Genomic DNA, 26,008 nt, shown 5'->3' on the forward strand with positions numbered 1-26,008 from the left:
AGGTACAGCAAGTGAGGGAAATTTCATATTGGTCTTTATGGTGAAAGGATTGGAAGACTAGAATAAAGAAATGCTGCTACAATTGTATGGGACTCATGTGGAACTCTGCAGTTTTGGTCTTCACATTTAACAGAGGATATACTTGCACGTGAGGCAGTACAGGCAAAGTTTCGTAGGATTGGTCTCTGGGCTAAGGAGGTTGTCCTGTCATGACATGCTTAGTAAATCGGGTCTATATTCTCTCGAGTTTAGAGATATGAGAGCTGATCTCATTTAAACATTCAAGATTCTGAGGAGGTTTAATGAAGCAGATAGTGAGAAGTGGTGGCTGGAGAATTTAACGCAAGGTCACAGTCTCTAGATAAGAGGCAATTGTTTTGGACTAAAAGGAGAAATTTCTTCACTCAAAGGGTGCAAGTTTGGAATTCTACCTCAGTGGGTTTTGGATGCTGCCTTACTGGATACATTGAAGGCTGGAACAGACCAGAATTTAGTCTCTCAGGACATCACGGATTAAGGAAAGCAGGCGGAAAAGTGAAGCCATAGATCAGCCGTGATCATACTGAGTGGCAGAGATAGCTTGATAGGCTGTGTGCTCAATGCCTGCTCCAATTTCTTATGCTTTTCTGTCAAGGTTGCACAGGTGGCCTATTACCCAGATGAAGCAAATATTGCAACCCTCAAAAGCAGGCAAGGCCCCTCCATCCCCATAGGGGAGGTGATGGTCTAGTGGTATTATCGCTGGACGGTTAATCCATTCGCTCCTCTACACTGGGGAAATGAGACGTAGACTGGGTGACCGCTACAAAAAATATCTCCCTTCTGCCCGCAAAATGAGCTGCCAGTTTAACACCCCACCCTGTTCCCTGGCCAACATCTCTATCTCAGACTTGCTGCAGTGCTCCAGCAAAACTCAGCACAAGCTGGAAAAATTACATCTCATTTTCCGCGTGGGAGCCCTCGATATCGAATTCAACAATTTTTAAGGCCTGAACTCCCCCATGTCCTAGCCTGTTACTACACACACCATATCTTGTTATCACATAGTCTGCCATTACACACTACCTATTGTTAGCCACTAACAATCTTCATTAACAGCTGTTCACCATCCCAGCCAGATAGTTATCAACTCTGTCCAACTGTTCTCTCTCTTTGGGCTCTATCCCTATGTATAATTTATTCCTTACCCCTTTCCCCTCACCCTATCTTCTGCATATAAACCAACATTTTCCTAGTTACCGTCAGTTCTGAGGAAGGGTCACCAGACCCGAAATGTTAACTTTGATTTGTATTCACAGATGCTGCCAGACCCGCTGAGCTTTTCCAGCAACTTCTGTTCTCATGTATGATCGTGAATCCATCGTTGATTGTCGGGAAAAGTCCATCTGGTTCACTAATGCTCCTCAAAGAAGGGAACTCCTTACCTGGTCTGGCCTACATGTGACTCAAGACCCACACTGCTGTGGGTCTGGGAAACTCTGGGCAATAAATGCTGGCCCAGCCAGTGACACCCTCATCCCATGGATGAATGTTTTGAAAATCTGAAAAAAGAACTGTTCTGCCAGTAGGAAGAGTACAGATACCTCCTAGGGGTGGCACGGTGACTCAGTGGTTAGCACTACTGCCTCACAGCGCCAGAGACCCAGGTTCGAATCCAGCCGTGGGCGCCTGTCTGTGTGGAGTTTGCACATTCTCCCAGTGTCTGTGTGGATTTCTTCCGGGTGCTCCCACATTCTAAAGATGTGCAGGTCAGGTGAATTGGCCATGCTAAATTGTCCAGTGTTCAGGGATGTGTAGGTTAGGTGCATTAGTCAGGGAGAAATATAGAGTAATAGGGGAATGGGTCTGGGTGGGTTACTCTTCAGAGGGTTGGTGTGGATTTGCTGGGCCGAAGGGTCTGTTCCCACATCTTAAGAATTCTAATGCTAATTCTAAATGAGCATCCAGAACTATTTGAGTAAGCCACCACAGGGAAGAAAAGTCACTGGCATTGATTAGGTGAAGTGGGAAATGTAGAGAAAAGGCCAAATTGATAAAGGACGAGTGACCCTCTTCTAAAGATCAGTCCAAGCGTACAACTATTAGAAAAATGGGAACAAGTCCCTTGCTAGCTCTTTGACTCTTATTTCCCCTGATTGGGAAACTACGTGCCCCTCCTCCTTATGCAACAAACAACAACAGCAGGAAATCTCACTGAGGTTTTCCATCTTTATAACTAGGGTCAGCAAGACCAGTTGCAACATTTCCTGATCAGGCCAAGATCAACGAGGTGAACAACCATGGGACCTTCCCACCCTGCATGAGGCAGCTGTCAAGCTGTGAAGAAACGATGCAGAGTTGAAGCATGAAAGGCTACAGACCTGTTGAGGAGTCAGCCCCGCAGGCATCGGACCTAGCTCTGGTGGGGGATGTTTCGAGTCTGATACCTGAACATCAAGATAGCCAGCATCATCCTCCTCATATTGGTCTGGAAGGAGAAAATGAAGGTACAGAATTACGTCAAATGCTGGAAGTAAGTGACCCAATACAGTCAGCTCTCCTATAATGCAACGGTTGCGTTCTTGTGCAAGCCCGGATTATAGAAAAATCACACTTCAGAAACCGCACTCAAGTGTTGGCGATGTAATCGCATTACAGCTTTTAAAAGTTTTAAAATTTTGCACTTTAGAAACAACACCCCCAATTCATCTCTCACATTACAGCCATTTTGTGTTGATGAAATGCGCATTATAGCACAATATGCTTTTTTCCCATAAAGTGGATGCATTCGAAGATATGAGAAATGGTATTTAACAAGGAACAGAACAAAATAGAAAAAAAATGAAGACCAAAAGAAGTCATAGTTCAAACTGGTGATTAATCGTAATTCTTCCCTCACTGTTTAATCTGTTTTCTTCTAAATGTTGTTCTAATATCTCCCACACTAAACAATCTATGTCTGAATGTGAACTCATCTCCTCTCTCTATAGATGTTATGTCTGATAGGTTGGGTGTTGCCAGTATTCCCAGTGTCTGTAGTTTCTTTGCTTTTTGCGTGTAAAGAGATTCCGGAGTTCAGGCCAGGCCTGGAATCCAGTTAACTGATGTCACCAGCAGTAATGGGCACAGTCCTGCAGTCGGCCCCATGTCCTCTGAGCAAGGGGAAAAGGAATTATTATTTTAAAAATAAAATCAGCCAGGCTTCCTGTCAGCCATCGCTTCGTGAGTTGATCAGATTTAAGACGGACAAGGACAGAAATCAATCAGCTGCTGATTCTCATTGGGAAAATTTACACAAGATGAAGAATGGTTGCTACAGATGAGAACAGCTCTCACTCCTGGAAATGATCAGTGTGATTCAGCAATTAAAGTGAAGGCCAAGAAAAATCAATCTTCTTATATTCAAAATCATGGTTGTCTTGTTTCATTCATGTAAACAGATGGCCTCCATGTGGATCTATGGTCTACTGTAAACTTAGCATTTTTAAAATGACAATTTCTGCTGTCTCTGTCTGGAACACAGCTCAAAATGCAACTCCTACAGCAAGTGCTTCCCTAAAAGATGGGCCTCTATATTTGGAACAGGGCAATAAGATTACATCAGGAAGTCACCAATTAGAGCTGGCAGGAAACCCTCACGCGATAGATTAGATCATTTGAGCAGGTGTTTATGCCTAATAGATTAACTAACATTGCAGCAGAGACTGAAAGATGGTATCTGGGTGGAAAAAATGCATGTCAATCTTCTCATAGAAGGTCAAATCTCTAGCACCAGCCTTGGTTCATTTTTTTTTTAAAAAATAGATGCTGGTGGACTGTTCCATTGACATTAGCTGCCTTGCACAGTTCACACACAGACTCTTGTAGATAGTTTTCAATCGTTGGGCTCATCAGGTGATTGGGCAGCCTATCTCATAACCTGCCCAATGCTCCTTTCTCCTCTCAGCATGATATAGAAACAGTCGTTTATTCGTTATCACTTGCTTGGCACCACCAAGACCCATTTTACCAAGTGTCAGCAGCGTATTCATTCACAAAAGGAGATTAGAAATGAGCTGTTTATCCCCTATATGCCAGTTTTTAATTCAGAATTAACTATATATTTTAAAACGCAAGCAGGCTTCATAATACTCAGCTGAGCTTCTTGGTAGTGTAGTGCTGGAAAAACTCTGCTATCATTTCCCATTTAAATGCTGTGACTGGCAACTAAAGGTTCTTTCCGGTATATAAAAAAAAAAGAGGGCTGAATGGACACCTTGCAAACGCACGAAGTTAGTCAGCTCTAAATTACCTCCATTATCACTCTCTGGCATTTTGCCTAAAGTCTCTCCAAATAGCAACTAAAAACCTTTGAACTTTTTGAACCCGAATTTCCCAATACTATTTGTACACGTTATGAGTGTCACCATGACAGCGTTCTGTTAATCTAACATAGCTCTGGGATCACTGTGTACTTTTGAAATGCATCCCTGAGGAAAATCTCCAGCTTTCCTCGTGTGGTGGGATTGCTGCTGATAATGGTGGTGCCTTGAAACATCAATGTCAGGACAGTTAAAAGGATCATGAAGGTCATGTTAACAAAACATTAGGCTCACAGAGCAAGTTGTCAGAAAAGACAAATGGCAGACAGCAAATTGCCCAGAGAAGGACGAGCTGGGAGAATACGGTGATAAGATTGAAGATCAGGCCAAGGAAAAGTTCTTCCATATATCTTAAAGATTTGCTAAAGCATCACAGAAATCCTAACCCAACTGTCCTATTTGACAGGGTATTAAAATTCCATCAATATCTAAATGTGGGTCACTAGCAAGCACAGTCAGGGATCCACTATCCCCTACAGCTCATATGGGATAACAAATGTAAAACACCAGAAAAGATAAGGTTATGAAATCTAAGAAGTCACAAGGCAGAAGTTGCATTTCCTTACAAAATTCTGAAAAGTAATGACATTAATTATGATTCAAGAGTCCAGAATGCAACTCAAACTAATGCCCATACCTTGAGGCTCTCTCTTTTGAAGGAATGACACTTTACGCATTACTGCATTTTTTGTCTTTTCCAGTCCATCCTTCGTTCCATTTCTTGCTGCCTTCATTAGCTGCTGCATCTGGGCAATGGAATAACGTGACAATTAATAAGCATAGACAACAGAGCAGCCATTCTAGAGCTACTAGCCTTATACCAGTGACACTAATCAAACTGAGACTACCAATAGCTGGAGGGATGACTTTAAAAATCAAAGCAAACTTCAAGCACAATTTTTCCAGCAATATAGTTGTTTTTTTCTCTTAGAAAAGAAACACACCAAGGTCTGGAGTCCAGAAAATCTAACTTCAAATTTATCACCAGCACAATTGTTTCTGTTACTAAAGCTGTTACCTTCCTTGTTTTGCTTCTCTCAAGTTCTACATGCACATTCTCAATACAATCTTCACTCATCGTTAGGAATCAAACAAACAGTTTGTATCGTTAATTGTTCTACTCCCATAACTTAAAATTAATCAAATCGCTCCCCTGAGATTGGTAGGACATGGGAGGAGGAGATGGGTCATTTGGACTGTCAAGTCTGTTTTGACATTCAATGAGATCATGGCTGGTATTATTGTGGCTTTAACTCCATTTTTTCTGCCTGACCACAATCTCGACTCCCTTATAGATCAAAAACCAAAGCCTTGAATATATTCAATAACTTAGCTTCACAGCTTTCTGGGCAATAGAATTACAAAGACTAAAAACCCACAAACTCCTCCATAAGGTGGTCATAAAAGCCTTTGTTTTGACTCCTAGTTCTGGAATACCCCATCCACCACCAGATCCTGCTTGTCAAACCCCCTCAAAATCATATATGTTTCAAAACGACTTCTTTGAAACTTCAATGGGGAACAGCCCATCCTGCCGAACCTTGTCCTACAACCTCTTCATCACTGGAATTGGCTCGGAGAACCTTTCCTAAACTGCTTTCAATGCAAGTCTAACTCTACTTAAGGCTGGGGACCAAAACTGTACACTGCATTCTAGGTAGAGACTTAATTTTTTTTCCCCCCATTTTGGAGGTGTTTCTGCAATGTGGAAGCTTAAAGAATTAAAGCAGTGTGGTGAGGCATCAGACAGAGCACTTTTAAAAAAATAAACGCAGTATCCAAAAAAGTATTTTGTCTAACGTAAATGAGTCTGTTAACAATGCTGGATTTTTAAAGATTAGCAAGGTGAGGAATGGTAGGGTTGAGAAATGGAACATTGCGCACTTGAGGAGCACAGTGTTAGCTCAAGCACTCACAGGTCAAGTATCGAGGAGTTAGATAAAGTTAGGAAGTTTTCTGTGCTCAATCCCAACAATCTCATCTACAACCTCAGAAATTAATACTATTGCAATGGTGGCTGATCTCAATCCTGTGACTTCATTGAAATTGGGGTCAATTCCTACTGTCCGGCCATGCCCTTAAAAACTGGGTTGAGACTGCCCAAATTTCGTCTTTAATGCAAAATAGAAATCTTACTCCCTGGTAGTATTAGTGCTGCAGGGGTTCTCTAATCTGAGGAGAAGAGAAAGGTACCTTGCAGTCATATCGCTGTTTCAGCTCCTGTACGTCTCTGCCCCTGACTTTCATTGCCAGGAATTCTCTCTTAGTCCTGGCGTACTTCTCCTTCAGTCTACTGAGATCCGGGGAAAGCTGAGCAGCAATCAGGAGGAAAGGACAAGCACAAGAAAGAGAAGTAAAGATGGGTGGCAGAGGAATAGAAGTGCATGAGAGTTAGTGACGTAGTATGAAAAGATACCGTGCCCGTTAACATTTAATGAAAAGTCCAGTACTGCTATTAAAAAAAGATACAAGCACTGCAAGTAAGAAATGAAGTTAATGTTGGAGGTCAGATGGTAATCCTATGGGCTTTACAATTTAACAAAAGTTTAATAAAGGTCTCCTTTGAGCGTACCCACATCTGCATCAAGGACTGACATCTTCATTTGGGAAGCATTAAGTGCAAGTGTGGAAACAAGCACAGTTGAAGCAAGCAGTGCACCCTATGCAATAAAGCCGAACACCCAGTGACATCAAAAAGGAACCACCTCCAGGTCCAATTGTCAAAGATACAGCACATCACCAACACAAACTGAAATGCACCACACACCACCAGATGGTATTTTATATCTAAATTCAACCATTTCTGATCCAAACCTACACATTAGCAACCACATTATCAACTACTTTGAAAACCATAATTCCAGATTTTTATTTATTCAGATTTCACTATCTGCCATGCCAGGACTCAAACCAGGGCTCCCAGAACTTTGCCTGGTTCCATGGATCAACAGGCCATCCACCGCCAAACCACAACAACCCGACGGTCGGAGGAGGAGCGTCTTATCTTCCGACTGGGAACCCTCCAACCGCAGGGGATGAACTTGGACTTCACCAGTTTCTTCATCCCCCCCTCCCCCCACCTTGTCTCAGCCGGATCCCTCCAGCCCGGCACCGCCTTCCTGACCTGCAGTCTTCTTCTTGACCTCTCCGCCTCCATCCTACTCCGACCTATCACCCTCACCTTGACCTCTTTCCACCTATCACATTTCCAACGCCCCTCCTCCAAGTCCCTCCTCCCTACCTTTTATCTTCTCCTGCTGAACACTCTCTGCTCATTCCTGAAGAAGGGCCTGTGCCCGAAACGTCGAATCTCCTGTTCCCTGGATGCTGCCTGACCTGCTGTGCTGTTCCAGCAATAAAGTTTCAACCTCCATGGATCAACAGTCTAGCAAGAATGCCACTAGACTGTTAACAGAGATCCCTACATTTGTCCCAATTTGTAGCCAAATGTTTCTCAATTTGACTTAATTAACTTTAGCATTATGAAATCAAACAAAGGGACTGCCTGAATCACCTCCACACTGCACTCACTAACGAGCAACCAGCAGTTCCACCTCAACTTTTCATGGGTCACAGACTTTATATAAAAAAAATACTCAGGCTCAAAACCCACAGTAATATCAATTTTCCCTTTAGTGGCAGCTAATGTTGCGCTCCCTAAATGTGACCCCCTTAATGTGACCCCTTTCATGGTTTGAAAGTTGCCACAACTCTCCATGGAGTTGTTGGAGGTTGGTGGGAGGGGGAGTGCAGGAGGGCAGAGGCCTGTCAGAGGAGGAACATGGCTGTTGTAACTGGGTTAGAGTTCCAAGGTAGTGGGTATCACTATATCAGAGCATGGGACTCCAAAATATCAACTCGCAACTCCCCTTTTGCAGTTCCAACATCCCCAGCTTTGGGAAGTCCTGATCTAGTGGCTCTGCACAATCTTTACTCATATCATTTCTTGATACGGTGTGGATATCCGAAATCATTTTCCTGGTGTCCAAAAGAAAAATTACTTATCTGTTAGGCTTGTGATAGGTGCATGCGGGTGATGCCTTTACCCAATTGTGAAATATAAATGTGGTGCTAGAAAAGCACAGCAGGTCAGGCACCATCCAAGGAGCAGGATAATTGGCGTTTCAGGTAAGAGCCCTATATCGGGATTGAGGCTTGTGAGCCAAGGAGGTTTAGAGATAAATTGGGGGGGAGGGGAAGGTGGCTAAGAGTTTGATAGGTAGATGGAGGTGAGGGTAAAGGTGATAGGTCGGACAGGAGGGTGGAGCGGATTGGTGGGCAAGAAGATGGACTGGTATGACAGGTCACGAGGGCAGTGCCAGGTGGAAGGTTGGAACTGGGATAAGGTGGGGGGAGGAGAAATGAGGGAACTGGCGAAATCCACATCGATACCGTTTGGTTGGAGGGTCCCAAAGTGGGAGATGAGGCGTTCTTCATCTGGATGGCAGGTGGTTAGGGTGTAGCGATGGAGGAGGCCCAGGACCTGCCACCTCAGGAACTGTAAAACCTGTGCCCACACCTCCCCTCTCACCTCCGTCCAAGGCCCCAAAGGAGCCTTCCACACCCAGAATTTTACCTGCATTTCTACACGTCATTTACTATATCCGTTGCTCCCGATCTGGTCTCCTCTGCATTGGGGAGACAGAACTCCTAACTTGCAGAGCGCTTCAGAGAACATCTCTGGGACATCTGCACTAAGCAACCCCATCACCCCGTGGCTGAACACTTCAACTCCCCCTTCCACGTTGCCAATGACATGCAGGTCCTGCGCCATTTCCATCGCCACACCCTTACCACCTGACGCCGGGAGGAAGAATGCCTCATCTTCCGCCTTGGGACCCTCCAACCACACGACATCAATGTGGACTTCACCAGTTTCCTCATTTCCCTTCCACCCCCCCCTCCAACTTTATCCCAGTTCCAACCTTCCAACTCAGCACCGCCCTCATGACCTGTTCATCTTCCTTCCCACCTATCCGCTCCACCCTCCTCTATCACCATTACCCCCACCTATCGCTCTCTCAGCTACCTTCCCCCAGCCCCACCACCCTCCCATTTATCTCTCCAACCCGTTAGTTCACAAGCCTCATTCCTGATGAAGGGCTCTTACCCGAAACGTCGATTCTCCTGCTCCTCTGATGCTGCCTGATCTGCTGTGCTTTTCCAGCACCACACTCTCAACTCTGATCTCCAGCATCTGCAGTCCTCACTTTCTCCCTGTGAAAAATAAGCGTTTGTGCTTTCAATACACATGACCACCTGTGATCTGACAAACGTCCAGACCTGAGGTTGGGGTGAGTGCTATGTGCATTGTGCTGTCCAAAATATTTTGCTTCTTTGCCCTTCTCACCAACACCTTTCTTGTTCATTTGGGTTTTGCACTACTGAATGTGACATTTTTCTCATTAAGATCACTTCCTGTTTTAACATCTCCATGGAGACCACAACCACATTTCAATGTATTATGGAAAACATTTCTCACAACCCCAGAAACTTTGTTGGCTTTTATTCTCCCACAGAGAGAGCAAGTGATATTACAAAATAATTACAAGTCAATTCATTAAATTTCTTGATTTGACCCTTTATCTTTGTAGGAACATAGGAGTAGGTCATTCAGCCCATTGAGTCTGCTCCACCATTCATTATGATCATGGCTGACAATCCTTACATTAACCCTTTATCTCCTTGACAGATTTCTAAATGCCAATCAACTTTACGCTTACTAAAAAGGATGAGCTTCCAAAGATTCACAACCCAAATGTAAAACCATCTTCTCATCTTGGCAGCATGTAACTTTCCCCTTATTTTGAAGTTGTACCCTCTTAGCATGGCCACCCCAACCAGAGGAAACATCTTACCTGCATCTACCCTGTCTATCATAGAGTCAGAGAATATGGAAACAGGACCTTTCATCCAACCAGTCCATGCCTTTTAAGTAATTGCAAATTTCAATGAAATCATCTCTCATTCTTCAAAGCTCTACAGAACACAGGCCCAGTTTACTCAAACACACCTCGTAAGACATTCTCATCATCCCAAGTTTTGTGAGCCTTTGTTGTACTCTCTCCCTGAGGTAAAGGAACCATAACTCCACTCAGTGCTCCAGGAGTGGCCAAATCAAGGTTATATGTAATTGATGCCAACTTCACTACTCCTGAAGAGCTCTCATGACACAGTGGTAGCAAATCTACCTCTCAGTCTAGAGGCAAGAGATGAAGTCCCACTCACACCACAACTGGGTTATAGCATTTCTGAACAGATTGATTAGAAAATGACTTGACTATTCCTGTACTCAAATCACTGTACAACAAAGGCTAACCATTCCATCAGTCTTCCTAATCCTTGCTGCAGCTGAATGTTAGCTTTCAATAATTTATTGACAAAGATGTACAGATTCCTTCCTACTTAAAACACTCTTCAGATCTATTCTTCAACAAAAGCATCTCATATTATATTCTATCTGCCACTCATCAAGTCTGTCCAAATCCAGTCAAAGGCACTTTATATCTTCCTTACAGCATGCGTTCTATCTAGTTGAGTGTTATTAACAAACGAAATATTATATTTGGTACCCACATTCAAACTAAAATCCAAAGTGTTTCATAGGCAGATTTCATCTATTTCTTCCACCTTATTTCATTCCAACCCAACCAAAACTGCAGGAATTATTAGAACTGGTACAAAAACCTTGCAACAGCAAACCAAGATTTCTCCAGAAAGAGTCGCCAGCCAGAAGTTAAATCATTTGGTTCTCGACTTAAGATTTCCAAAGCATACATTTATAAAGCGAAACATCACATTGAACATTTGGATTGATGAGTCACCAAGTCACCAAAAGGTTAATTTGAATCTCCTATATGCGTTTTATTTCCCTTGAAGCAGAGGAAAAAAAGTTAGGACATTAAATTTGAGTTGACAAGACCAAATGTTCCAAACTTAGAACCCAAAAAACCAGTTCAAAAGGTCCAATCAGAAAAGCCTAAGAATAGAATTTCCGAACAAGTCAGACACACAAATTTAAATGGTCATATTTCTTAACCATTCTGGAAAATGTGACAAAACTGATCCATAAACTTTGCTTCTGACACTACTGTTTTCTCCAAACCTTCTGATTAAAAGCTTTAAGCATCCTTAGCTGAAGCTTTGCTCCCCATTAGCAACCTTACATCAAAAGATATTTATATTTTTAAATGTCTGTTCAGATGTGTTATGACAACTCAGAACTAATGAGATTCGAACCCAGGCTGACTGGCTCTGGGGTGACCTGTTCTGAATTCAGTCTGACAATAAGCTTGGATGTTGAAACTTAAAATGGGGCCCAGGTTGTTTTTGTACTCGGAAGAAGATATTCACACCGATATGGCAAGTGTATATGTGCCAATTCTGAGACTAGGGTCAATTAGGACATTAAGTCCTAATCCTGCAAAGAAAAAGAAAGGAGGCCAATGAGTGTGGAAAATAATTTACCTGGAACAGTCTAAAGTTAATGACAGTGCTTCAGATTCTCAGTCATGTTAAACATTACATAGGTTACCTTTTTAGTTTAAAGTATAGGTTGACTAACACTTCTCGCCAGTGTTATTTTTAGTTTGTTTGTTACATTCAAAGTCTTTAAACTTAAAATCTGGACATGTGATCTTTTCAGTCAGAGAAATTCAAATACCTTTTAAAAATTAAGCAGTTTCCACTCTGACCATAACTTTTATGCCCAACCAATAATTTCATAGCTATTGGAGCCAATCTTTAGTTTGCCAGGCTCTTACATACCCCAACTCAATAAATCCTTTGGCCTCTAGGGATAATTCTGGTTTAATCAGGAAACATCATAAACCTCTAAGGCACTGCTTTCTTTGTCCCAGTTTCTGCAACTCAAATGGACTTTGGATACTCAATTTCCATCTTAAAAATTACATTGTCGTTTTCCAATTAATTTCCAAGAATCACATCCTTAATTCTAGGAATATTTTGCACTGACCTTACAATCCACCAGGTCAACACCAGCTAAGCTACCTTCACCTCCAGTGACAATGTATTTTAGCCCAACCCAAATTTGCAGAGATGGTGCCATAATCCACTTCAGAAATGCTTTTCTGCAAGCTTTCGACATAACATCCTCTCACTTCTCATGATAAAAAGCTTCACTGAACAATAAATACTCCTACGGCGGTAAACAGAATCCTGGCAGCAATATTTGTCTCTCTGGTCTACCAAAACATAATTACACCTGCAAAGGTCAAACTTCACCAATCATTTGGCCGACTATTGCAATGATTGCGAATATCGTTGATTGCTGTGACTTTCACCTTTGGCTGAAGGACAGCTTTGGACTTTTGTTGTTCTCCTCCAGGTTTATTTTCTTCATCCGAGTGATCATCATAGCTCTCAAATTCACTGGAACTCCAACCGTCTTCGAGCTGTGCTGGACTGATACAATTTACTTCCCGATTCACATCATCGTAGATCAATTCTTCCATGGGCACTGCGGGAAGTGAAATTACAAAGCAGCTTTTAAAATCCAACAATTGGCAAACAGAAGCTTTGACAATATCAATAAGCTCTTATGGGGATTCAAATAAAAATAATTAAACACCAAGAGTTTATCAGGGACCTTATGGGATTTCAATCAGCCATACTTTAGTAATGAATTCTGCACACCAAGAGGAACAGCGAGGATATACATTTGATACAAATATCAAATATTAGTGACTGAGCTTTGAGAGAATAATTTTATGAGCAATTGAAAATGCAAGATAAAGGGAGCACTGTATAAAAATAGGCTTTGTTTGCTCTATGTTGAGAACGATGGTTATTAATATGCATTTAGCATTTCTGTTGAGAGTGGATACAAGTGTCCAAATCTGCTTGGAATACAGACATCTGCAATGAAAGAGTTCAACATTTTCAATGAGCAATGTCATTTTAAAACAGTGAGTGGGACCCGGTTCTAGAATTCACAGTGCCCCCAATTTTCAGAGGTTCAGGATAACAGTGCAAGTAATGAGCCCACACCCTGCACATCCAACCTGACCGTTGCGGTATTGCCAAGCTCTCTGCAGCTTTCATGTGATCTGGCCAGTCTCCCTATGACTTGAATTCATGGTACCTCACAGAAGTCATAAATCAAGAGTTGGAATTCAGAAATCTTTTAAAAGGCAAGCTCAAGGAGATCCCATTCACATGTCCCCTCTGTGCCACCTCCGCAGCACAACCCCCATTCTCCCTCATGGCCCCTTATAAGATTCATGGTGCTACACGTAGGACAATGGGCATGGAAAGGACACAAATTGAGCTGAAGGGTATCAGAGTCATTGGGACAGTGCCAGCATAAGTTGATTTTGAGTTGGTATGAAACCTACAAGGAGTCACGGGCAGTGTGTGACAGTCAGGAGGGAACGGAACTGGTAAAAAGTGAGGACTAGGGAGTTTGACAGCCTTTAAATCCCAGGGAACCGATCATTGTCTTGTAACCAGCCATCTCAGAGAGGGGCAGCACCACCAGTCTCTATCCTGCACTAGTCCACTCTGCCATTTGGGGGACTTGTTACTGAAATGGGTCTGGTGAGTCAGGAAATCAAGCTAACTATCTGAGTAACAAAAATCATGACCATTGTATTTCCACTTTCACTGATGTATAGGGCCATGCCAGACAGGATGTGATGAAAATCTATCAGAATGTTCATTCTGGACTCCATTCCCACTGTGTTTGTTAACATATGGAGATGCCCAATGCAGAAAGAATGGCCTTTGACTGTAATGATCTGAACAGCAGTCTTCCAACACTCTCCATTTGTGTGGAAATGGCCAGTTGGGTGGTAGAATGTGGCTGATGGCCATAGAACCCAGTGTGACTATGAAGAAAATAAGCTGGAGAGGAAGAACTAGGCAGGTGATGGGTTGGCAGTGAAGTTCTGGTGAAAAAAAGCTCTTACCCTGCTCCTCAGCAAACTGATCTTCATTTGTAACATCATCATAGATCACATCATCCTCTACACCTGATGTATGCTGGGCTGAGGCAGACTGGGCTGAAACAGTGTCGAGAAAAGTAATTTTAAGTTAAAATTTGTGAGTAGCATTGCAATGTGTTTAATAGCCAGAGCATCCAATCAAACCTTTATTGATAGTTACTTAGGTGCAACAAATTGGGATAGGAGAAACATACAAGACTCTCCTTTTCTCGAAAAATCCAGCATGTTAAAAAGAGCAGCTCACCACATATTCACCTGACACTAGAGAAGACATCTTCTAATCAACCCTTTTCAATGATGTCCTCTGAAGGAGGTAGGTCACCTAGCTCAGAGATAGGGACACTATCACTGTGCCACAAGAGTCCCCTGACACCAGAGAACCTGAAAGTCACCAACTCAAAACAAAATTCCAATTAAGCAATTAAACATTCACTGAAATTATCAGATTGGCATATTGACACTGGTTGGCTGCAGTCAAAGCCAGTATTCTGAGGGGAATTAAAAATAAAAGGTATTTTGGATTCATTGGCCAAATATGTGACTGAACAAGATTTGCATATGTTCATTATATAATGAACACATGCAAATCTTGTTCAATCATATTTGGATAATGAATCCAAAATACCATTTTATCCCCACACTTCCCCTCAGAATAACAAGCAGCAAATAATTGGATAGCAATTTAATCCAGTAAGTTCATGCTACACACAAGCCTTTCAACGTGTCTTTCTTATCCCTATATCTAGTTTTCTGATCTGTTCTTTATATGCAGGAGTATGGGGAATATCAAATGGTAATAGTAACTGGGCAGTCTCTCCAAGAAAATGGTACTCTCTAGATTTTGCTGTGGGATAATAAACACTGAATACAAATCATAAAGTTTTACTCTTGTATTTTTTAAGCATAAATTTGCCTTAGTTAGAACAAACATTTTCTCTTGAGAAAAATGCATCAAGAATCTATTTTTAGGAAACCTGTCCCCAGAGAAACAAGGGAGCAAACAGCTCACAACTGGCATGTGACCCCATGGAGAATAAAAACATCAGATGCTTCAATTGAAAATACTTAAGATCAAAGATACCAAAAGTACAATGGATACTTTGGTTGGGAACAAACATAATTATATTTCTTTAAAGTCACCTTTGATTCAAGTCACCTGGAAAGTGAGGTAGCGCTGCACAACTAGGTCATTGATTAATTCTTTTCCCCTCGAAGATTGAAATCTGAGGAAAAGTAAACCCTAACATAAAGCAACAATTCAGAAATGAAAAGAAAAGAAACAACAAACCATGAAATGAGGTTTTGCGTGAGCAGGGAAAGAAGGAGAAACTATTTTTTCCTGATCAAATAGTAAATTTGAGGAGAACCCAAAAGGTTACACCCAAATCAGCCTTACAGGGAATCCATCAGGAATTGATTTTAAAAAGCAACTAAGGAAATTGGTACCAGTTTACAAAGAGCTAAAAAGGAGAAAATTACCAGACATGGTACAACAAAGGCACCGCATGCTCACAAACAGGAAGAGGCTTCTTTTTTAAAAAAATAAACACATCACAGGGAGAAGTGAAAATGGATGAAATCTGAAAAGGACTCAGCTACAATCAACAATGAGACAATGAGCACTTTAAGCAAAATAAATCCCAGCTGAAGAGCATCATTCAGCATCAATCTTCAATTCAGTGGAGGCTTGCATTCAGACACTTCAATTTGTTTCATGATGTCAGGAGATAGCATTTCTGCTTTTTTTAACAATGATCATTATGTCACTCTAACATATGGACAGCAATTTCTCAATCTCCACAATTTCTGAAAGTGAAGTGAATTTGTGGCAAAACAGCAGAGAAGTGTCAGGAAAGGAAGGGGAGGGTGGCAGTAGTTCCCACCCAGATTGAAGTATCCCCAGAATAAAAGATAATAGATACTGTGATAAATAAGTAGAGTTCAGTACCAGCCTGACAGCCATCTTAAAAACACACACACACTTTTCAGGCAGAAATCAAGCAAATTGTATTGACACTTTTTGTGTTGAATACATTCCAGTTGATTTCCAAGTTTACAAATGTGATCAGGAGAGAATAATGTTTGAAAATATATTGGAGGGCCAAGGTGTGAAAGTCTCCAAAGACAAATTACTTTAATTGTGTACTTATCAAAACTTTAATAGTGCACTGCTATTAGTGCCATGTGACCAAAATCCTGTACCCACGGGGTCAAGGTTAATTGGAAAGATCTATGAGAAATTTGGGTAAGGCTTGTGAGTTAACCAGGCCCAGAGGAGCCTTATCTTCATTTGTGAGATGAGACCCTTATAAGACTACCCATAACAAGGCTTGCCACTCAGGCTCAGTTGATTGTTTTTCTTATGTATTGAGAACATCAGTTAAAGCAAGTCAAGATTAGCTATGAATTGGTCTGTGAATTCACTAATATACATGAAATGAAAAGGTTTAACAATTGGAACCTGATGTCACCTCACCAAAGCATTAATCAATTTCCTTCTCAAAGATTTAGTGGATTAGGATTCTTGTGACTCAGTTGTAGTGTCCCTACCTCTGAGCCAGGATGCCTGTGTTCAAGTTACCCCACTGTTCCAGAGGTGCGTAAGATAATTAAAATGTGGAGTGTTACACAGAGAATTTTTGAGGAGGATTATGGCATTTGATTACTGTGAATTAAACAGCTATCATTGTTACCTCTCTCCAATTCTCTGCTGACTAGCCACTGACTTGTTATAAGGCAGTATCTGAAAGGGTTAACTGACATCCATGAGAAAAGCTCCACCTGTCAGGATAGGAAGTGCTTTTTCTGGGTAGAGATAACCAATTGAATTATTTGTGTTGGTTTGGTTTGTAGGGTGTCTCTAAATTATGTTTAGTCCCAAGTCCATGTAGCTAACAGGAGTATGTAGTTTTAATTTGAGCCTGATGTCTCAAGAGAATATCAAGTACCTCAGATGTAATGTAACTATTAAGTTCTTTGTAATAAACCCATACTGTTTATCAAGACAGGACCACAATTCTGTCAAGACTTTATACAATCATCCTTCTCCATTTGGAATCAGGAATTTGATTAATACCAAGGAGAAGGATTGGTGGCAGTAAATCTACCCTAAGTATCCTAAATGGTTCTGTAAGAGACAGCTGCACCATTACTGCATTGCCTGCCCCCATTATGTTAATCATGTATCTAAGTATCAGGTGTGTATGTAATCATAGCTAAACACTTCTTTAAAGGTTCACTCAATAGTGGGACTAACCCTACCTCTCAGTCAGACGTTTAGGTTCAACATGCCCAAACAAACCGATTTGAAAGAAAATTAGAATTGCAAGGGGAGTAGGTTTTCACATTGCAAAGACAATCAATAATAATCCAAGGTAATCACCAAGTTCAACCCTAAAGTTGCAATACTGGATATAGACAGCAGATGATGCTTCAAATCAAGGAGTATCCTTACACCAGAAATATAGGTCCAATCATGTGTTATGTGATCTGGAACTATTTGATGCATTGCATTGCTCAACACTGATGTGTATTGACTTGGTCAGTACAAATATTTGGAGAGGGGGAAAGAAAAAAAAAAGAAAAGAAAGATAGAAAGAAAGAAATTTCCCTGGTGTGGCATAAACAATAGCAAGGTGTGGGACAATACAGGAAAAATGTGAAAAAAGACAGATTATCAATACTGAGAAAAATGTTTGTGATCTTTCCCCAGAGCCTTTGTTAAACTTCATTTATTCCTGAAGTTGTTAGAAAAGTTAAAGATTTTACAAAAAGTATCCAATTTAAACCCACATTTACAGAAAGCACTTGTCAGGTTTCTATACTTAATTAATATAAATATTAATTATAAATAGATTCTAACTACAGGTAAACATTTACCAATCATTTAATTAAAATTCTACTATTTCAAACTCTTGCTTTCCCCCTACATACACATGAGGAGAGGCCGCAGTTGGTTTCTGCCAAAATAGTCACATCCCCAAGCTTTTCAGCTACCTGGGAACCAATCACATACCTGATGGTGACAGAAGGTCTTTATCATTGATAATTGGTCACTAGTCCACAGACCAATCAGCTACCAGTTGCCAGCCAAAGCTCTGCTTCTACACACGCCTTGGATCCATCTTGTCTGCAAACCAGCCTTTTGGTATTGAGTCACACAGTCATCGAGATGTACAGCATGGAAACAGACACTTTGGTCCAACTCGTCCATGCTGACCAGATAGCCTAACCTAAACTGGTCTCATTTGCCAGCACTTGGTCCGTATACCTCTAAACCCTTCCTATTGATATACCCATCCAAGTGCCTTTTAAATGTTGCAATTGTACCAGCCTCCACCACTTCCTCTGGCAGCTCATTTCATACATGTACCACCCTCTGCATGAAAAAAGTTGCCACTTAGGTCTCTTTTATATCTTTCCCCTCTCACCCTAAACCTATGCCCTCTCGTTCTGGACTCCCCCACCCCAGGGAAAAGACTTTGTCTATTTACCTTATCCATGCCTCTCACAATTTTATAAACCTCTATAAAGTCACCCCTCAGCCTCCAACGTTCCAGGGAAAACAGCCCTAGCCTATTCAACTTCTCTATATAGCTCAAATCCTCCAACCCCGGCAACATCCTTGTAAATCTTTTCTGAACTCTTTCAAATTTCACAACATCTTTCCAATAGGAAGGAGACCAGAATTGCACACAATATTCCAACAGTGGCTTAACCAATGTCCTGTACAGCTGCAACATCACCTCCCAACTCCTATACTCAATACTGTGACCAATAAAGAAAAGCATACCAAATGTGCAACTCTCCTGCTCTCTCTCCATAACCCTGCAAGTTCTTGCTTTTCAAATAGCCACCTCATTCCCTTTTAGTGCTTCAAGTGAATCTGTCTCCATCACACTTGCAGGCAGCTTATTCCAGACCCTTACCACTCGCTGCATTAAAATGTTGCTTCGCAAATCCCTTCTGCTTCTTTTACTAATGATTTTCAATCTGCCGCCTGGTATTTTCAATCCTATCACAAGGGGGAGCATTTCCTCCCTATTTACTCTCCAGACCCATCATGATTTTAAATACTTCAATCAGACTTTTCTCTGTCTGCTTTCCTCTAAGAAAAATATGCCCACCTTCTCTGATCAATCTTCATAACAAAAAGTCTTCATCCCTGAAGCCAAACTTTTAAAGCTCTTTTATACTCTCTGTGAAACCTTCATTTCCTTTCTAAAATACAGTGCCCAGAACTGAACACAATACTCCAGCTGAGGCCAAACTAGTATCTTACATAAGTTCAGCAGTACCTAGTTCTTGCCTCTGTTAATAAAGCCAAGGATGCTGTGTGCTTTATTTAATGTATTCTCCACCCATCCAGCCATCTTTATTGCCTTATGCATATATACATCCAGGTCATTCTGCACTTCAGAACTGTACCCTTCTGTCTATACAGTCTCTCCATTTTCTTTCAACAAAATCCATCATCTCACACTTCTCTGCAATGACTTTCATCTACCTCTGTCCACCCACTCTGCCAACTTGCTTATGTCCTTTTGCAGTTCTAAACTATCCCTCTCACAGTTCACAGAACATTCAAGTTTCGCAAACGTTGAAATTCTGCCCTGGTACTCCAAGTTTTAAAGTATTAATATTTACCTGAAAAAGCAAAGGTCCCAACGTTGGCCCTTGGGGAACTTCACTATGTATCTTTGCCACCCTCTAAGCATTCATTCTCCCCTATTCTCTGTTTCCAGTCACTCAGCCAACTTTGTCACTGTGTTTCCACTTTACTCCATGAGCTCTAACTTTGGTCACAGTTCAATTGTGTGCCTCTGTATCAGATGTCTTCTGGAACACCGCAACAACAACATTGCCCTGGTCAACCCACCTTGTTAACTCTTCAAAAACTCCAGCAAGGTAGTTAAACATCACTTTCCCTAAGGAATCCAAGCTGGTTCTCCTTAATTAACACCATTCAAATGATAAGAAGAGCACTCTGGTTGAAACTGTTAAAAAGAGAGATGCAGTGCAGCTGGAATCTCGAGGTGTGTCAAGGTGCAAGGCACACTTCAAATTTGTGGATCTCCTGGATGGGTTAGAATAAACAAGGGTTTTAATTTTAAAAGAATATTACTACAAATGGACTCTGCCACCTACACTCTGAAAAGTATCAGCATTTACTGCAGACGTCTCTCCTCACAGCTGAAGTACAAACTGCTACAAAGGCAACTTACGTGGTGCTTTGTAACACATACATGCCAATTGGGGTCCATTCAGTTATTGGACCCTCGCATTGCCTCAAAAGCTGGTAAATATAGTCTTGTTCAAGTAAGAGATGCCTTGGGCTTGTTTAAATAGAGCCAAACTCCAACATTTGTTTGTTTCCTTGATATGCTACTGTACAGAACCGAACTGTGTTTGTGACTATATGTATATACATATAACAATATCTTCAATGAATAGAGCATATTCTTGAAATAAAAACCTTTTATATAAAACCAGTTGTCTAGAATAACCATCACTCGGCACTCAGTGACAGATAAACTCAACACAGAAACAGGCCAGTCAACCCAACAAAGTGATTATGTTTCTAATAAGCCTTCTCCAACTTCAAAAACCTCTTCCCACCATGCTCCTGTTTCCCAGCAATCATGAAAGTGATGATCTGCCCCTTAAATACATCTGCTTCAATCACTCCCTGTGGCACTGAGCTCCACATTCTCCGTGCTGTCTGAGACTTTTATTTGATCTGATGGTGATTCATTTGTTTTTCTGCCCAGTTGTTCTTGACTTGTTTTGCAGTTTTTCCATGTCTGCACTATCAAAACCCTTCCTAATTTAAAACTAAAATTCTATCAGACCTCCTCTTTGCCTTTTCCTTCTGAGAGAAAGGAGGACCTGTTTGCTCAACCGTTCTTCATTGTTCAAGTCTAGTCCCATCTTTACACATCTTGTCTGCACCATCTCCAGAGCTTCACTGTTACAACCCATTGTAAAAGATAAAAGACTTAACAGCAACCTAGGTTTATTCAATATATCACATCAGTTGCATGCATGACACTGTGACCTTTTGCTATAAATTCTGTGTCTAATGACCCTGCTCCACTAGTTATCTGATGAAGGAGCAGCGCTCTGAAAGTGAGTGCTTCCAAATAAACCTGTTGGATTATAACCTGGCATTGTGATTTTCAACGTTGTCAACCCCCAGTCCAACACTGGCATCTCCACATCATAAATCAGTTAGGTACAAGTTCAACAAAAGTGGTTCCAGTTATGAGTCCCAGCGAGGCACCATTTCCCAATTCTTGCCAATCTATGAAATCTTCCCTTAATTCTTATCCTATTTTCTGTTTTATGGCCATGGCCCAATTACTTCTGTTTTTTGGGACCTGACTTCGACTACCCTAGCCATTATAATTGGTCCCTGAATAACAGCATCTCGACGGAGTATGACAGGCCATGCACCAAGGACTGAACTGATGGGAATAGTAAACTTTAGGAAGGTTACCTCTGAGTCAGAAGGCCTGAGTTCAAGTCTCAGCTACTCCAGAGGTCTTCAATAACATCTCTGAACAGGTCAATTGGAAAATATCTACGGTGGCTTCATTAATCAAGGCCCAGACAGGCAGATCGAAGGCTATTGTGGTGCCTCCCTGTTAACACCATCACAGAGGGTGCAGAAAAATTTGAGGGGGTGGAAGGAGCTAGTAGACAGAGAGGGTGGGGGTGGAGAATGGAAAAAGCCAGAAGTCGTGATCCATGGCCAAATCAAATATGTTGAAAAGAAAATCAAAGAATTAGATATGCCACATCCACTGTGTTGTTCTTGTCAACTCTTTCTGTTACTTCAAAAAAATTCAATAAGGTTGATTCAACATGACCTTAGACAATTATCTCGACACCCTTTCTTACAAATCCTCATGCCTTGCAACAGCTGTAACCAGGACTGAAGACAGTCACGTTGCTTTTAGACTTGTGTTGTGCTGTTCTGAAACCAGCTGTTAAGTGTTGGGAGTAGAAATAATCCTGGTGATCTCTTCCTTTCCAATTTTTTTCTTTGCCTATATTCCATTTGGTTTTGGTCTCAATCAGGGAAAGGGCAGGTGCCGTGCAACCAAGCCAAAAGGACAAATAAACAATCAGGCATTTGTTGTCACGTTTCTTTGGTCACCTGACCATGCTTGGTCCGAAGGTGGCACAGCCAGAGGAGTATCTCATAGGTGTGAGAGCTAGTGAGGCCCGAGCATTGGGGGAAGACAATTTAACATTTACTCCACACACGCTCATCATTCAACACCATAAGCATTTGGAAATCATCTGTACACTTCTGAGGAACCGACTCTGACAGACTGCTTGAAATAATCTGGTAGGCACTGCCAGAACTGGCAGCACTTACATTTCTGTAGAAATGAAGAAAAAGTTACCCTTGCCCTGGCACATCTCCACAGTACAAACTTCTCCCTGCTGCCACTCCAGAAGGTAGGTTTAGAGCAACAGAAACAGAAACTGCTGGAAAATCTCAGCAGGTCTGGCAGCATCCGTGGAGAGAAATCAGAGTTAACGTTTCGGGTGGACCTGAAACATTAACTCTGATTTCTCTCCACAGATGCTGCCAGACCTGCTGAGACTTTACAGCAATTTCAGTTTTTGTTTCAGATTACCAGCATCCAGAGTTCTTTAGGTTCTTTTTTGTCTAAGCTTAGAGCATTCTGGGATGCAAAGTCTCCTCAACTCCTCAAAAGAGAAGTAAGTTTAATATTCTGCGGCTTATCTCTTGAATCGATCCTCTTTACAAATGCCTCTACTTTAATTCTGGTACCATCAATAGGGAAGTAGTGAGAGGAAGTAGCTTCAGACTTTTGCTCTGAAAAAGTTTCACCATTGAGGTTACAGATCAACACCAGATGAGCCAAGTAATTCCAGCACGGAGACTGCTGAAAGAGATCCCTTCATTACACTTTGCCATAGAAACTCTTTCACTTTCCCACCATTCTCGTATTTTCTCTATTTTGTATATATCAAATGAGGTGCCAAACTATCTCACAATCCCTAGAAGTCATTGAAAATTAGTTACAACCAAGGTTATTATTTTCTTCCCTAGGGTGGGAGAGTCCAGAATTAGAGGGCATAGGTTTAGGGTAAAAGGGGAAAGATATAAAAGAGACCTAAGGAGCAACTTTTTCACACAGAGAGTGGTACGTGTATGGAATGAACTGTCAGAGGAAGTGGTGGAGGCTGGTACAATTACCACATTTAAGAGGCAATTGGATGGGTATATCAATAGGAAAGGTTTGGAGGGATATGGGCCAGGAGCTGGCAAATGGGACTAGATTAGGTGGGATATCTGGTCAGCATGGACCCGTTGGACCGTGCTGTACATCTCTATGACTCTATATAAGCTGGTCAGGATCCAACAAAAAGCAGGAAAAGTTCTATTTTTATGACATAGGAATTCACTTATTCTGTTAATGTAAGTTGGTAAATCGGATTAGAGAGAGTAACAGATCCTTTGTATAGACTATGCAAGGTTCTTGATTTGAGTAGTGCTGGAAAAGCATCTGAGGAGCAGGAAAATCGACGTTTTGGGCAAAAGCCCTTAAAATGTCGATTTTCCTGCTCCTCGGATGCTGCCTGAGCTGCTGTGCTTTTCCAGCACCACTCTAATCTTGACTCTAATCTCCAGCGTCTGCAGTACCCACTTTCGTCAAGATTCTTGATTTCTCTATGCTCATAGTAATGAGAATGCTACCTGCAAACATCAAATGAAAGACATATATTTATACATCACTTTTCATGATCACCAGGCAATTCAAGGTGCTTGAGTACCAATTCAGTCCTTTCTGAAGATAGTTACTGTGCGTGTGGGCAGACATTTTCGCACACTGCAAACTTCCCCAAAAGACAATGTGATACTGACCTGATATTGATTTGTCAGAGCACCAGGGAAGAGACTCTGGCTCTTCTTTCAAATAATGTCATGAGATCTGTTACGTCACCAGAATAGGAAGGGGGTCCTCGGTTTAAAGTCTCACCCCAAAGTCAGTACCTCTGCAATTCCAACACTCCCTCAACACCACACTGGGGGAGCATCCTTGTTTCTTCTTCTACAGCCTGAAATGGAACTTGAATCGTGAAGCTTGTGACTCTTGGGGAAAATGACACAACCACAGCTGGCACACAGTAAAATTTCCTTATGTCAGCTTTAAGACAGTAGATTCTGCTGACAGTTCCCTGGTTAATTTGTAATGACTCTTTGCAGACAATAACATTAACATTAACAGATGAATCCTGGATGTGGCTGTCACCAGGAGATGTACCAGAGTGAAATGGGCACGCTTTTATCTGTACCTGGAGCTTTTCAAATTAACTCAATTCAACCCCGTGCATTTCTTTATTCCATTTTAATCTGTTGAATTCCTCTTTCAATGCTCAGGACATTATTTCTAAAAAAAAATCAGGAACTCTCTGACGGCTGTATCTGTGTGTCACTGAGTCAGAAGGTTTCAGTTCAAATCCCATTCCAAACACTTAATCTAAACATTTCAGCTGGCAATCAAATGCAGTGTCAAAATGGTTCTATACTGTCAGATGCACTGCCTTTCTGATGAGGCCTCTATTTGTGACAGATAAATTAGGTTACCACCCCAGGAGACCCCAACATCTGATCTCCTCTGAAAATGAAACTGTAATATAAACACAAGCTATACAATGTGAACTACACAACAAAAGACAAACTGAGGACACAAAAGGGTGGCTCAGTGGTTAGCACTACTGCCTCACAGAACCAGGGACCAGGGTTTGATTCCAGCCTCGAGTGACTGTCTGAGTTTGCACATTCTCCCCATGTCTGGGTGGGTTTCCTCCGGGTGCTCCAGTTCCCTCCCACAGTCCAAAAGTATGCAAGTTAGGTGGATTGGCCATGCTAAATTGTCCATATTGTCCAAAGATGTGCAGGCTAGATGGGTTAGTCAGGGGAAATGCAGGGATACAGGGATCAGATGGGACTGGGTGAAATGTTCTTTTGAGGGTCAGGAGAGACTTGATGGGCCGAATGGCTTGCTTAGAGGTTCTAAAGCCAACATAAAAGGAAAAAAATTAAACCAGTAAGGATGATCAGTCAAACTTTCAAAAATCATAACGCTAACATATTCTCATTAGTCTAGCTGTATCTTAAAAGACTGCTCTGATCTCAACCAGCTTTCCTCCAGACCAGTTCCATAAGGAAACAAATCAGGCATTTCTCTCAATATGCTATTCACGTTACCACAGTGCATGGAGAATTAGCACAACCACCCACTGAGGGCATCTTACCATTATACAGGATGTTCTCCTTCCAAGACAAATCCTCAATGCCAGTCTCACCGCTACTGTTCGATTCAGTGCACAGGACAGCTGAAGGACTCCTAGAAACACAGGCAATGGGACAACACATAAGTTCCTGCTCAATGAAAAAAATTATCTGCACTAATGTTTGCTTTATTCCAATGCTGCCATACAGCGGCACAGCTCCATATCTCCTGGCTCCATCATCCCCAAATCTCCAACTTCTATCACTTAAGCAATATGACTAAGAAGCAAATGATCTGTTCTTTACTATATTGTTACCTGTTGAGCTTTCTTAACAAACCTGCAATTGCATTTTCTGCATTTTAACACTGCTACACTTCAAATGTACTTGAATGGATGGCAAGCATTTTGGAAAATCCCACAGAT

The 26,008-nt window shown here is 41.6% G+C and overlaps 1 protein-coding gene across 4 annotated transcripts in view; it reads right to left on the minus strand.

Annotated features, from left to right (window-relative positions):
- The window catches only part of LOC122540092 (rho guanine nucleotide exchange factor 10-like protein), a 209,123-nt gene that overhangs the window by 78,526 nt on the left and 104,589 nt on the right, over nt 1-26,008 (minus strand). For 2 of the 4 annotated variants that reach the window (XM_087980555.1, XM_087980557.1), the window contains 6 exons: nt 25,607-25,698; nt 14,270-14,362; nt 12,644-12,819; nt 6,534-6,650; nt 4,978-5,086; nt 2,361-2,467 (listed from right to left, as the gene is read on the minus strand). In XM_087980555.1, the coding sequence (XP_087836681.1) occupies nt 2,361-2,467; nt 4,978-5,086; nt 6,534-6,650; nt 12,644-12,819; nt 14,270-14,362; nt 25,607-25,698 (694 nt within the window). Of the gene's footprint in view, nt 1-2,360; nt 2,468-4,977; nt 5,087-6,533; nt 6,651-12,643; nt 12,820-14,269; nt 14,363-24,212; nt 24,387-25,606; nt 25,699-26,008 lie in introns of those variants that run through there. The other 2 variants (XM_087980558.1, XM_087980556.1) reach the window with 2 other exon arrangements.

Source organism: Chiloscyllium plagiosum, unplaced genomic scaffold (genome assembly GCF_037043375.1).
Source record: "Chiloscyllium plagiosum isolate Xiang-an unplaced genomic scaffold, Cpla_swu_hap1 HiC_scaffold_37, whole genome shotgun sequence".
Lineage (NCBI taxonomy): Eukaryota > Metazoa > Chordata > Chondrichthyes > Orectolobiformes > Hemiscylliidae > Chiloscyllium > Chiloscyllium plagiosum.